Below are 14,101 nucleotides of genomic sequence, written 5' to 3'. Positions count from 1 at the left end.
CATTCTCACTAAGGATAATCGAACCACAAAACCCTTTCAGCTCTCGAGTTTTAAAATGTGGAGTACAGCCTTTTAATCAGAGTTTTTAAAGGCCTTTCTATCAGCATATTATGCATCATAGTTTCCCAGCAAGTACATAATGTGTCTGTCGTTCGGTTATTAATTTGCTCATCCAGATGGGAAAGGAAAATATGCCTAATGCGGCGGAGAGTTTATACAAATGGAGCTGAAAGTGTTCCATGAATAATATTTCTGTCCTTTTGTGTGCTGTTCTGTGGTCATGACGTCAACATCTTTTTCATTCCCAAGAAGAAGAAACTCTGGAGGGTGCGATGGCTGAGGAAATGGAGCCTGCTGCCCTTCCTGGGAGAGAGTGTGGGGCTGCTAAATCCTCAGACAACCCTCAGGGCCTCAGTGAGGGCCGAGTGGAATCTAGCGCAGAGGCGCAGATAGTTCCAGAAGACAGTGCCCTGGCAGGGGCTCCTGATGAGAAAAGTGTTAAAGAGGTCACGGAGGTGGCTCCAGAAGTAGAAATCCCTTCCTCTGCCAAGGAAGGTGTGTGTCTGTCAGGATTTGCATGTGTGCTGCAAATGCTGCGCTGCCGTGGATCTCACTAAGCGAATGCCTTTCCAACGCTGGTCCTCCCGCTGGGTCTTCTCATGATCATAAGACCACCATTTCAGGCTTCAAGAGCAGAGAGTGTTGCTTGCACAGTGCTGTGAGAGCTTGGTTGTCCCCTGCTGCTGCTGGTTGTCCTTTGCCATGATACAATACGCTTTGCTGCAGGCTGATGATGCTGTGTGAACTCTTCTTGGTTTATCCCCTCCCTCCTCATCGCCAGTGTTTGCCAGTCACATTGCTAATACATGTATTATTTTGTTTTTACGTTTTGGGACAGCAATCCATATGCTTTTCTTTTCAAACCCTAGAGCTGGATTTTCGCGCAAACGGGCTTAAATGATAGGATCGCTTTTGTTTGCAGCCACAGAGTGCTTTGTTTTTATGCTTCAACAAATGCTGGTTTGGTTTCCTTCAGAGACCCTGTTGGTGCACCTCTTGTCATTGTCTCTCCAGGGCAGCCAACCCTTTTATCATGCCTGTATCGCTTAAGTTTTCATTCATCTAGCCTTCATTACAAGTTTACAATATTTTGTTGCTCTCATTACAACAGGACACACAAGTCTATCAGATCATAATAAGCCCATCTCCAAGAGAGTCACTGTCAAATGTCTCCTAGCTCTAGTGACCTCAGGAAATGATTTAAAATATAACTGGGATGCCAGAATCTCTTGGATTGGCATATCAATAAAATCAAGAGCATGCCATTTATTTGATGTAAAGATTATCTGGGCCAGTACTAGCCAATATGTTACTACCTAGCTATGTCCAGGGAATGAAATCAGGACCCTGGGGAGAAGGATTTTATAATAGCTGACTATTGAAAAATGTCTTTCTCTTGTGCCTTCCCATTGTAATCTAGAAGCCATGCTGGGATTAAAATTTTAGATTAAGTATAAACTGGCTCATCAATTCTTAGATCATGTATATAAAATCAGCATCAAATGTTTACTTTAATCTCTGCTATTTTCTATAATATTTATGGCCGTAACTTTTAGTTTTTCCATATGGATCCTTCTAATTTTTCATCACATACCTAAAACTGCAAATATTTGTATCATTATGCATTTATTGGCATTTACCCTACGGCCTTCCAGTGTATTTTCAAGTGAGAAAATTTACACTATTCAGTAAATACCTTTCATATACATATTCTAGTGTCCTATTTGTCTAGTTCCTTGATGTGGATTAATTTCAACTTTTATTAATGGAATGAAGATGATTCTTCATTTTCCAGGTAATTATGCACTATATACTGTTTAGAAGAGACCAAATAAGCAAAAAGAATAAGTACCCTGAGGCAAACTCTTTCTATAATTCATTTAGAACAAGACTTCCCTCAGTGCTAGGACATAGAGATTCCAGTCCTGACATTTCCATGCTCATTTCTCAGTGGGCAGCATGCTTGCATGGTCCATAGCTTCCCTCTTCCCCTCCCATTCATTTCCTATCTGTAAATATGATTTTAAGCTAAGTGCCTGAAAGCTGTTGCCTATTATCTGATTTGAAAATCAACTCGATTACTTCAGATTTACTTACAGCCTCGAAGATGGAATTCCCTGAGCAGCAGAAATTGCCTTCCTCATTCGCTGAGCCTTTAGACAAGGAGGAAAAGGAGTTTAAGATGCAAAGTAAGCCTGGTGAAGACTTTGAACACGCTGCCTTAGTTCCTCAGCCGGACACAAGTAAAACTCTCCAGGATAAAAAGGATCCCCAAGACATGGAAGGAGAAAAGTCGCCTGCCAGTCCATTTGCGCAGACTTTTGGTACCAACCTTGAAGACGTAAAACAGATCACAGAACCAAGCATAACAGTACCTAGCATTGGCCTCTCTGCAGAGCCCCTAGCTCCAAAAGATCAGAAAGACTGGTTCATCGAAATGCCCGTGGAATCAAAGAAGGATGAATGGGGTTTAGCTGCCCCAATATCTCCTGGCCCCTTGACACCCATGAGGGAAAAAGATGTGCTGGAGGATATCCCAAGATGGGAAGGAAAGCAGTTTGACTCTCCCATGCCTAGCCCCTTCCACGGTGGAAGTTTCACTCTTCCCTTAGATACTGTGAAAGATGAGAGAGTCACAGAAGGGTCACAACCCTTTGCCCCTGTCTTCTTCCAATCAGATGACAAAATGTCTCTGCAGGACACCAGTGGTTCAGCTACTTCCAAAGAGAGTTCTAAAGACGAGGAGCCACAGAAAGATAAAGCAGACAAAGTGGCAGATGTTCCTGTCGCAGAAGCTACCACTGCACTGGGAGATGTTCATAGTCCAGCTGTGGAAGGCTTTGTCGGGGAGAACATTTCAGGAGAAGAAAAGGGTACCACAGATCAAGAGAAAAAAGAGACTTCGACACCCAGTGTACAGGAACCTACACTCACTGAAACTGAACCACAGACAAAGCTTGAAGAGACATCAAAGGTTTCCATCGAAGAAACGGCGGCAAAAGAAGAGGAATCCTTGAAATTAAAAGATGATAAAGCAGGTGTAATCCAGACTTCCACCGAGCATTCTTTCTCCAAGGAAGACCAGAAAGGTGAGGAACAGACAATCGAAGCATTAAAACAAGACTCCTTCCCTATAAGTCTAGAACAGGCAGTTACAGATGCAGCCATGGCCACCAAGACCTTGGAAAAGGTTACGTCTGAGCCAGAGCCAGTAAGCGAAAAGAGAGAAATCCAGGGACTTTTTGAAGAGGATATAGCTGACAAGAGTAAACTTGAAGGCGCTGGGTCTGCAACAATAGCCGAGGTTGAGATGCCATTTTATGAAGATAAATCAGGGATGTCCAAGTACTTTGAAACATCTGCATTGAGAGAAGATGTGACCAGAAGCACTGGGTTGGGCAGTGATTACTACGAGCTGAGTGACTCAAGAGGAAATGCCCAGGAATCTCTTGATACTGTATCTCCCAAGAACCAACAAGATGAAAAGGAACTTCTGGCAAAAGCTTCCCAGCCTAGTCCTCCAGCACAGGAAGCAGGGTACAGCACTCTTGCCCAGAGTTATACATCTGATCATCCATCTGAGTTACCTGAAGAACCAAGTTCTCCTCAAGAAAGAATGTTCACTATTGACCCCAAAGTTTATGGGGAGAAAAGGGACCTTCATAGTAAGAACAAAGACGATCTGACACTTAGTCGAAGCTTGGGGCTGGGCGGAAGGTCTGCAATAGAACAGAGAAGCATGTCCATTAACTTGCCTATGTCTTGCCTTGATTCCATTGCCCTTGGGTTTAACTTTGGCCGGGGCCATGATCTTTCCCCTCTGGCTTCTGATATTCTAACCAACACTAGCGGAAGCATGGATGAAGGAGATGATTACCTGCCCCCCACCACACCTGCAGTGGAGAAGATTCCTTGCTTTCCAATAGAGAGCAAAGAGGAAGAAGATAAGACAGAGCAAGCAAAAGTGACTGGAGGGCAAACTACCCAAGTTGAAACATCCTCCGAGTCACCCTTCCCAGCCAAAGAATATTACAAAAATGGCACTGTCATGGCCCCTGACCTGCCTGAGATGCTAGATCTAGCAGGAACCAGGTCCAGATTAGCTTCTGTGAGTGCAGATGCTGAGGTTGCCAGGAGGAAATCAGTCCCATCAGAGGCTGTGGTTGCAGAGAGCAGTACTGGTTTGCCACCTGTTGCTGATGACAGCCAACCCGTAAAACCAGACAGTCAACTTGAAGACATGGGGTACTGTGTGTTCAACAAGTACACAGTCCCTCTCCCATCACCAGTTCAAGACAGTGAGAATTTGTCAGGAGAGAGTGGTTCGTTTTATGAAGGAACCGATGACAAAGTCCGTAGAGATTTGGCCACTGACCTTTCACTAATTGAGGTAAAACTTGCAGCTGCTGGAAGAGTCAAAGATGAATTCACTGCTGAGAAAGAGGCATCTCCACCCTCTTCTGCTGACAAATCAGGACTGAGTAGGGAGTTTGACCAAGACAGGAAAGCTAACGACAAGCTGGATACTGTCCTAGAAAAGAGCGAAGAGCATGTTGATTCAAAAGAACATGCCAAGGAGTCAGAAGAGGTTGGGGATAAAGTAGAGCTCTTCGGATTAGGTGTAACCTATGAGCAAACCTCCGCCAAAGAACTGATAACAACTAAAGAAACATCACCTGAGAGAGCAGAGAAAGGTCTCAGTTCCGTGCCAGAGGTAGCTGAGGTAGAAACAACCACAAAAGCTGACCAAGGTCTAGATGTTGCTGCCAAGAAAGATGATCAGAGTCAGTTAGATATAAAAGTCAGTGGCTTTGGACAGACGGCTTCTGGGATGAGTGTAGATGCTGGGAAAGCCATAGAGCTTAAGTTCGAGGTTGATCAGCAGCTGACTCTCTCATCCGAAGCACCTCAGGAAACAGATTCATTCATGGGTATTGAGTCCAGCCACGTGAAGGATGGTGCCAAAGTCAGTGAAACAGAAGTCAAAGAGAAGGTGGCAAAGCCTGACTTGGTGCATCAGGAGGCTGTGGACAAAGAAGAGTCCTATGAGTCTAGTGGTGAGCATGAAAGCCTCACCATGGAGTCCCTGAAGCCTGATGATGGCAAGAAAGAAACATCTCCAGAGACATCACTGATACAAGATGAAGTTGCCCTCAAACTGTCTGTAGAAATCCCTTGCCCACCTCCAGTTTCCGAAGCTGATTCATCCACTGATGAGAAGGCGGAGGTCCAGATGGAATTTATTCAGCTGCCAAAGGAAGAGAGCACAGAGACTCCGGATATACCTGCCATACCTTCTGATGTCACCCAGCCAGAGCCTGAAGCAGTTGTGTCCGAACCAGCAGAGGTTCGAGGTGAGGAAATAGAGATCGAAGCTGAGGGAGAATATGACAAACTGCTCTTCCGCTCAGACACCCTCCAGATCACCGACCTGCTTGTTCCAGGAGGTAGGGAGGAGTTTGTGGAGACCTGCCCAGGGGAGCACAAAGGTGTGGTTGAGTCCGTGGTAACCATCGAGGATGATTTCATCACTGTAGTACAAACCACGACTGATGAGGGAGAGTTGGGATCCCACAGTGTGCGCTTTGCAGCTCCAGTTCAGCCTGAGGAAGAAAGGAGACCATACCCTCATGATGAAGAGCTTGAAGTACTGATGGCAGCAGAAGCCCAGGCCGAGCCCAAGGATGGCTCTCCAGATGCTCCAGCTACCCCTGAGAAAGAAGAGGTTCCATTCTCAGAATATAAAACAGAAACCTACGACGATTACAAAGATGAGACCACCATTGATGACTCCATTATGGATGCCGACAGCCTGTGGGTGGACACTCAAGGTGTGCTTCTTTTTCAATCTTCTCCCAAATAAGACCCAGTAGCCTAGTGGGAAGTTTGGTTTTTACTTTAAACATTTAAAAATATATATATATATAAGTCACTGTTTACTTTACATTGTGTTAAGTATGTGAAGGGTTTTGTACATCTCTCACTAATGTTCTCACTCTTCTTGTTGCCATGGTTTGCTTTGATTCGCAGATGATGATAGAAGCATCTTGACAGAGCAGTTAGAAACTATTCCTAAAGAGGAGAGAGCTGAGAAGGAAGCCCGGAGACCGTCTCTCGAGAAACATAGAAAAGAAAAACCTTTTAAAACTGGGAGAGGCAGAATTTCCACTCCTGAAAGAAAAGTAGCTAAAAAGGAACCTAGCACGGTCTCCAGGGATGAAGTGAGAAGGAAAAAAGGTTCATTTAACAATCACTTCTTTTAAAATGTGTGGGTTTTTTTATTTAAATTAATTTGTTATTGCTCTTTTGACAAAGCAACTTGCCTAACTGGTTACTTATAAAAGTCTTGTTCAGTTTTTGTTCCAAGTGTTTATTTTCTTTCCTGATGGTATGCTTTTTTTGTGTGTTTTCTTATTCATAGCAGTTTATAAGAAGGCTGAACTTGCTAAAAAATCAGAAGTTCAGGCCCACTCTCCTTCCAGGAAACTCATTTTAAAACCTGCTATCAAATACACTAGACCAACTCATCTCTCCTGTGTTAAGCGGAAAACCACAGGTGACTGTTCAATTCTGCAATGTGGCTGGCAAACATAGATGTGTATTTTGTTTTAAGTCTCATTACTGTAGAAGCTTCTTCATTTTGTTTTACTTCCAAATCTCAGCAATCATGAACAGTTTCGCTATTAAGTGTCTTGTATCATTATTTTTTTTTCCTCCCTGCAGAAGAGGTCATGGTCATCTGTTTCTTTGTCATGCTCAGACATAGCAGTGATTGTATCTTGGCATTGTGCTCTATTGTCACGTTCTGGGGATCCCTCTTTTCATTCTGTGTGTTTGGTTAGACGGTGGCGATGAATTTAACCGTGGTATGCATTTTCATTATTTTGCTTATTTATCTCCTCCATGCTTAAATCCATGTATATCTGTCCTATTTTCTCTATTTTTACTGCCAAATCTGTTACTGGTGTTGACTTTACTGAGACAATGTATACTGACTTAGACTTTGGAAATGAGAAGCCCTTTGGAGTAAGACTAATTTTCAAGATTATTTTTCTTTAGATGGAAAAGAAGAAGAAAGAAAGTGATGTGTGTCCTATCAGATTTTATTCGCCATGTTCAAAGTGAACACCTTTTCAATCTCCCGTGTTTCATCTTTGAGATTTTTCTTAAAGATGTTCATTCAAACTGTCAAATGTTCTAATCTAATTCAATGTGCAGAATTCTCAACTGAAGATTCACTCTTTTAAGAATGAGTTAAATAAGCCATAAACGTGAGGCAAGTGATCTGTAGGTTGATCTCCAGTGTGGGTCCAGCCTGGACTATACTGAGAGACCTGGGCAACATATGAGGGGGGAAGAGACATTTCTGTTTGGCCTTCTGCTTATTTCTGTCTCTCCCAAATATACACACCCATAGGCTTAGGAATCTAGGAGAAGAAAAGAATAAAGCATGGGAGAAATCATCAGGAAATGAGCTTTAGCAATGGCTTTATTTTTTATAAACACTCCTCTTACAGAGGACCTGAAATTGGTTCCCAGTACCCACATGTCAGTCCACAACATCTATAACTCTAATTCCAAAGGATTCAACCCCATCTTCTGGCCTCTGTGTGCACAGTACATATCTTGTACACTTATATTCAGACAAAACACCCATACACATAAAATAAAAATAAATCATAATAAAATCTATATAGCTCTCTACAATGCAATTTTATTTTGAAATTTCACTGTAGAGTACTAGGGTATTTACTTTGTGTACCAAATTATGCTATGATAATCTTAATTTTAAATGTTTTAGTATCTATGTGGATATTCTTATAGTCTACAAAATATCAGAAAGACATCTGCTTCTTTTAATTATTCATTGCAAATGGCTTCATACAAAGTTTTGGGTCACTTTAAAGATTAGCAGTGATATTAACCTTACTGAGAAAAAAAATCAAGAGTAATTAATCTTCTAGAACAACTACCAAAAGTCGCTACTTTTTTCGTTTGTTTGGATTTTATATTTAGGGCTTGGGTTTTAGGGTGCTTTTTGAAACAAAGTATTTGTACATAGCCTAGGTCAGCCTTGAATTCATGATCCTCCTGCCTTAGCCTCCCCAATGTTTGGATTGCAAGCATACAATAGCATGCTTGGCCAAAATTTCAAGTAGTGTGTGTTTGTGACCTACATATAGGAACCATATGGCATTCTTTATGCAAGAACAATACCCTAGCCAAGATCTGAATTTGGAAGATTCTTCTATAAGCAAACCTTGAGAAAGATTCAGGGCACAGAGCACTTCCAAGTTAGAAGTCAGGAGTTAGCATACGACTCCAAATGTTGTATCTTGATTAGCTAAGTAGGTCATGTTTTCAGGAATTCTACTTTACTCAGACAAATGCTTTGAGAACTGTATTCTCTTGGCTTCAACATTGAGAAATATGTGTTCTACCTGAGAAGATAAAGATGCTGTCAGAGTTGTGCAGTGTCAGAGGTAATAGAAAATAGTTCGTAAATCATTCATGTGACATGCTCGCATGTCATTGGCACTCACTCTACCAGACTGAAAGCCAGCCCCCCTCCTTACATTCACTCTTTAAAGGATTTTTAAAATTTCAGACTGACTGGAGTCTCCCCTTATTCTAGTCAAGTACCAAGAGAAGCCAGCAGGAAAGCCATACAAAAAGCAGATGCCATTGAATTAAAGCAAACTACACATGTGCATTGCAGGAACTTTAGCTATGTCATAGAAGGAGTTCAGGCTTCATTTTCACTGCTATGCTAGGATCTGAGAAGTCCTTCTAGCCAGCCCTGATACAATAGACGCACTGTGGGCAGCCATTGTCTTGATATAACAACTCACATAGTATAGGACCTTTTTATCAGAACTATTCAGAGGGCTTAGAAGGATTTTTTCCCATGAACATTTTTCTACCATAAATAAATAAATAAATAAATAAATAAATAAATAAATAAATAAATAAATAAATAAATGTAAACATACAAGCTAGAGTATTTTACTTCTGAGGGCATCAGTCAAATACACTGCTATTTTTAAACACAAAGGATTATCAATTCAGGTAAGTCATCCACACAAAATGTAGGGTGGGATGGAATTTTATATTGAGAGCGGAAGCAAACAACAGCATCGCGAGAAACAGCAGTAACAGATGCAGTAACTGTGTCATACAGGAAGTGCATGCGTACAACACATTTCGTACTTACTGAACTTGAAGTCTCTCATTCCTTGTCCCTGAGAAGCTGTTCTCGTTCCCTTCTTATGGTACGGTTTGACTTCAGACACGAATGTCAATCATAATGCAAAGTGAAGACGTGCAGAGGCAAAGGGTTTGCTGGTCATGGCAGCCTGGGAGGTAAAATGCAGAAGGATCTGTCTGTAGGTTAGCCAGAGACTTCCAGAAGAGGAGGGTTGAGATTTCTGTATCATTCCAACCCCAAAAACAATCAGACTCCTTTCCTTTACCTAGGCAGCATTTGCTTTGATGTTCTGTGACTTTTGATCAAAAGACTCTATGTGTATATGGTAGATACTCAGAAGTACCTTGGTGACCCGCAGGAAAATAAGTGTGCACTGTGCTCCCCTGCACTTCCGCAGACAAAGTCTGTGTTAATTTGCAGAGACTAGAGTTGGAGCCACTTAAGGTATTATTGTTACCCAAGTTCCTTTGACGACTGAATTTGAGCCTCCAAAGCAAGAGAGTTATACTTTGCATTAGTCTCGTGACAGGGAAGAACACCCAAATATCAGAAAATGCGTTTATGTGAGTTTGGGGCACTAAGTTGTGGTTTTCTTTTCCTTTCAACAGCAACAAGTGGTGAATCAGCTCAGGCTCCCAGTGCATTTAAACAGGCGAAGGACAAAGTCACTGTGAGTAAAGTTCACTCTTCTCCTTTACTCTACTTCTTGTATTCGTGCAATGTCTTACAAAGTTTAGGGATTATGTAAGCAATTGTATTTATTTTTAAATGTCCACTTTGAACTGTTTGTAGCATCCAAGCCAAAACTGACATCATCTAGAATGATGGGCGATGGTAGTTAGGGAGGACACAGCTAGATTTGCTCACTGTTACCAAGATAAGATACAGAAAACTGCTCAGCGAGTTGGCAAAAAATGGGGAGGAAAAACCACTTACATTTTTTTATAGAACATACTCTAGCTTTTATAATTAATATACCAGTTTACATTTTCATTATAAGTCTAAAGGAAGCTATGTAGGTGAGCGAGAAGTAATATTAACTAGAATTCATTTTGCTAGAGATGGCTACAGTTACCATTTTGATTTTTTTTAATATTTGGTATGCCTTTATGAAAGATCATTTTGACATTCTGAAGCATAGTACTAATGAAACTCATACTGTTGGGGAGATACAGACATGAAAATTTACATTGATCCTGAAGTGTCCTGAGAAATGAAGGCAATGAGTTGTGGTCACAGTGACACCTCTTTGCACACAAGAAGCAGCACTGTCGACCTAGGTCTTAGAGCAGCTCTGAGACTCCATTATGGTCCATCCAAGATGCGTGCTGGAGCCGATTAAGGCTATGCAGCCTTCCAGTGCAACCTTTTTCTATTCTCTCATTTTTTATTGGATATTTTCTTTATCTACATTTCAAATATTATCCATCTTCCTCGTTTCCTCTCCGGAAACCTCTGCTTCTATGAGGGCGCTACCCCACCCACCCACTCCCCCACTCCCCACAACCCCCCCACCCACCCACCCCCCTCCCCACCCTGGCTTTTCCCTACACTGGCGTATTCAGCCTTCACGGGACCAAGGGCCTCTCCTCCCGCTGATGCTTGACAAGGCCATCCTCTGCTACATATGAGGCTGGAACCATGGATCCCTCCATGTGTGTTCTTTGGTTGGTGGTTTAGTCCCTGGGAGCTCTGGGGTGTCTGGTTAGTTGATGTTGTTCTTCCGATGAGGTTGCAAAACCCTTCAGCTACCTCAGTCCTTTTTCTAACTCCTCCATTGGGGATCCCATTCTCAGTCCAATGGCTGGATGTGAGCATCTACCTCTGTATTTGTCAGGCTCTAGCAGAGCATCTTAGGAGACAGCTATATCAGGCTCCTGTCAGCATGCACCTCTTAGCATCCCCAATAGTGACTGGGTTTGATGACTGCATGCGTGATAGATCCTCATGTGTGGCAGTCTCTGGATGGCCTTTCCTTCAATCTCTGCTCCACACTTTGTCTCCATATTTCCTCCTATTGTTCTCCCTCCTAAGAAGGACTGAAGCATCCACACTAATCTTTCTTCTTCTTGAGCTTCATGTGGTCTGTAGAACACTCTTCCATTGTTGGTGGGATTGCAAGTTGGAACAACCACACTGGAAATAAGTCTGTCGCTCAGAAAATTGGACATTGAACTACCTGAGGACCCAGCTATACCACTCCTGGGCATACACCCAAAACATGCTCCAACATATAAAAAGGACACATGCTCCACTATGTTCATAGCAGCCTTATTTATAATAGCCAGAAGCTGGAAAGAACCCAGATGTCCCTCAACGGAGGAATAGATACAGAAAATGTGGTACATCTACACAACGGAGCACTACTCAGCTATTAAAAACAATGACTTCATAAAATCATTGGAAATGGATGGAACTAGAAGGTATCATCCTGAGTGAGGTACCCAATCACAAAAAAAAGCACACATGGTATGCACTCACTGACAAGTGGATATTAGCCCATATTAGCCAATGGTATCTCGGAATACCATTTTGATTTTTTAAGTCTTTATTTTTCTCCCTCCTTATAGGTTTAGTAAGAAAAAAAAGAAAATACTGTGTATACATTTTTCATTTAATAGAGAGGATTCTTAATGACCGTTTTAATAACATGACATTCCATTAGGTGATAGTGATATTTGGACCTCTACTGTCTATTTCTCACTTTTTTTAAAAAGAAAAGAAAAACTATTATTTTATTATATCTGAATCCTGAATATTTTTCTCCATGTCATCTTTTATTCTTGTATCTTAATTTTCTAAAACTTTCTGCATAATAATTTGAGAAAATTAAACAGAGTAATTTTCCCTCTTTATAGGTTTAGTAACAACAAAAGAAAACACTATATGTTGATTTTTAATTTAATAGCAATCATTATTAATAACCATTTTAATAACAACATGACATTCCACTACATTTTAAAAAGACAAAAGCCAACATGAAGTATTTTTGCTGTTTTATTATTGGAAGAAAAGCAATTAAGGTCTACTAATGAAATCCTAAATTTACAATGAACAATTTGAATGATTTCAATAAGTAGCTTATGGGACAATTTTGGTAACTCTACAACCCTATATTTTATTTTAAATCATAGTTCTTAGCTTAGCCAATATGGTAACACTTTATGGTTTTACTTTCCTATTAATATAGGCAATGTTTTGTTTCCAGTATTCACCAAATTTTTTATAATCATCTCAAACTGAGGGTCTTTGATAAGGAGGAAAAAGTCAGTGCTTACATGAGTACTTATAAATTAGACAGACGTGTTAATAAATAGTAAGCAATATTGCCTTAGTAAATATGGAACTGCATTTTGAGTATTCTGTGATAGTTATATTTGGATCTCTACTATTTATGACTAGTTTTTGAAAAAAAATAGTATTTCATCATGTCTCAGTCCTGAGTATTTTTAGGTATGTGATCTTTTATTCCTGTATCTTAGTTTTCTAAAACTTCCCATATCATAATGTGGTTGAGAAAGTTAAACATAGTAACTTTACAAAACAGTATTGTACCTAGATACAGGCGTCATTCAGTATTCACTAAATAGGATTAATTATTAGTCGATATTATTTTTAAGATATAAGAAATTTCAATCACAGATACAGAAAATGAGTCTGAAAATGTCCTCTTTAGGAAAAGTTTCAAGTGGACACACTTAACCTGAACAGATGCTATCTATATACGATGTTGGAAATTAGACTAGTGCTTGCCCTTCCAGATCTACCTCATGTTTCTGGAGAAAGGTTACTCTCCTGTGTCTACTTTGGATTTATCGTTTGTTTCCACCTCCTAACACCTAATGCACTTTGTTAAAATTTCCCAAAGCCTTCATTCCTTCTCGTTCGATTTACTGCTAGTTCCTCAGTCTACCTCAGAGTTTTCAGTTGCTATTCATTGTTAAGCTCACCAATCCCTTCCTTTACTTCATGTAGGTTTTCAGTGATAGTATACGTCTCGTTCTCAGTTGGAGGCAGCTTAGTTATTTCATTCTTCTTTCCTGGTTGCATTATTGAAATTCATTCTTTTATGGTGAAATAATGACTTGTGCTCACTCAATTACACTTCCCACTCAAGTTTCTGGTCCCATAGAGGAGGGAGGAAAATGAACATTTGGGCAAGCTTATCTCTCCACAGAAGGGTCTGTACAGTTACAGCTTATAATGAAAACCTCAGTTTTATCCTCTATTGTATAACAGGCAAATCAAGTTAATTATTTGAATTGATCTCTTTTGCTTTGCTCTCCCTGTCTCTGTGTTTCTAACAGTGTCTCCCATGTGACATGTGGCATGCACTATAACCTCTATCAGAATATCATGAATCCAACGCACCTTTTCTTGTATGCAATCTCCCCAGGGTTTATCTTACCTGTAAATTAAATCCTGGGAACCTTTTATTGGTAATCTCTTTAGTGCTGATCTTGCCCTCTTAGAATTCCTAAAATCATATGACTGTTGTGTATCCATAAGAATCATATTAAGTCAATACAACACAATATAATATAATACAATACAACACAACACAACACATCACAATACAATACAATAGTTTGGTCAGTTATGCTCTGCTCCTAAAACAATATCATATAACAATCCTTATTATATATCTGATTAAGTCAATGCAGATAATCTAAAAATATATTTTCTTAATCTTTAAAGTAATATTTTTCATGACTGGGCCTTAAGTATACATTGTTCCAAGATTTAAAAACATGGTCAAGATGTGGATGGTGTGACCATCATAAAGGCTACACTTATTAGAAGAGCAGTTCCTATAGGCAACACTTTCTAACT

The 14,101-nt window shown here is 40.5% G+C and overlaps 1 protein-coding gene across 1 annotated transcript in view; it reads left to right on the top strand.

The window, feature by feature from the left end:
* Positions 1–14,101, top strand: part of Map2 (microtubule associated protein 2) — a 258,927-nt gene that overhangs the window by 223,878 nt on the left and 20,948 nt on the right. Inside the window, 4 exon segments of the mRNA XM_032901293.1 lie at positions 2,148–5,891; positions 6,091–6,297; positions 6,482–6,616; positions 9,877–9,938. Of these exon segments, the coding sequence (XP_032757184.1) occupies positions 2,148–5,891; positions 6,091–6,297; positions 6,482–6,616; positions 9,877–9,938 (4,148 nt within the window).

The sequence above is a fragment of the Rattus rattus genome, chromosome 4, assembly GCF_011064425.1.
Source record: "Rattus rattus isolate New Zealand chromosome 4, Rrattus_CSIRO_v1, whole genome shotgun sequence".
NCBI classification, from domain to species: domain Eukaryota; kingdom Metazoa; phylum Chordata; class Mammalia; order Rodentia; family Muridae; genus Rattus; species Rattus rattus.
Note: the sequence above shows the minus strand (reverse complement) of the source record. Positions and strands in the feature narration are given on the sequence as shown.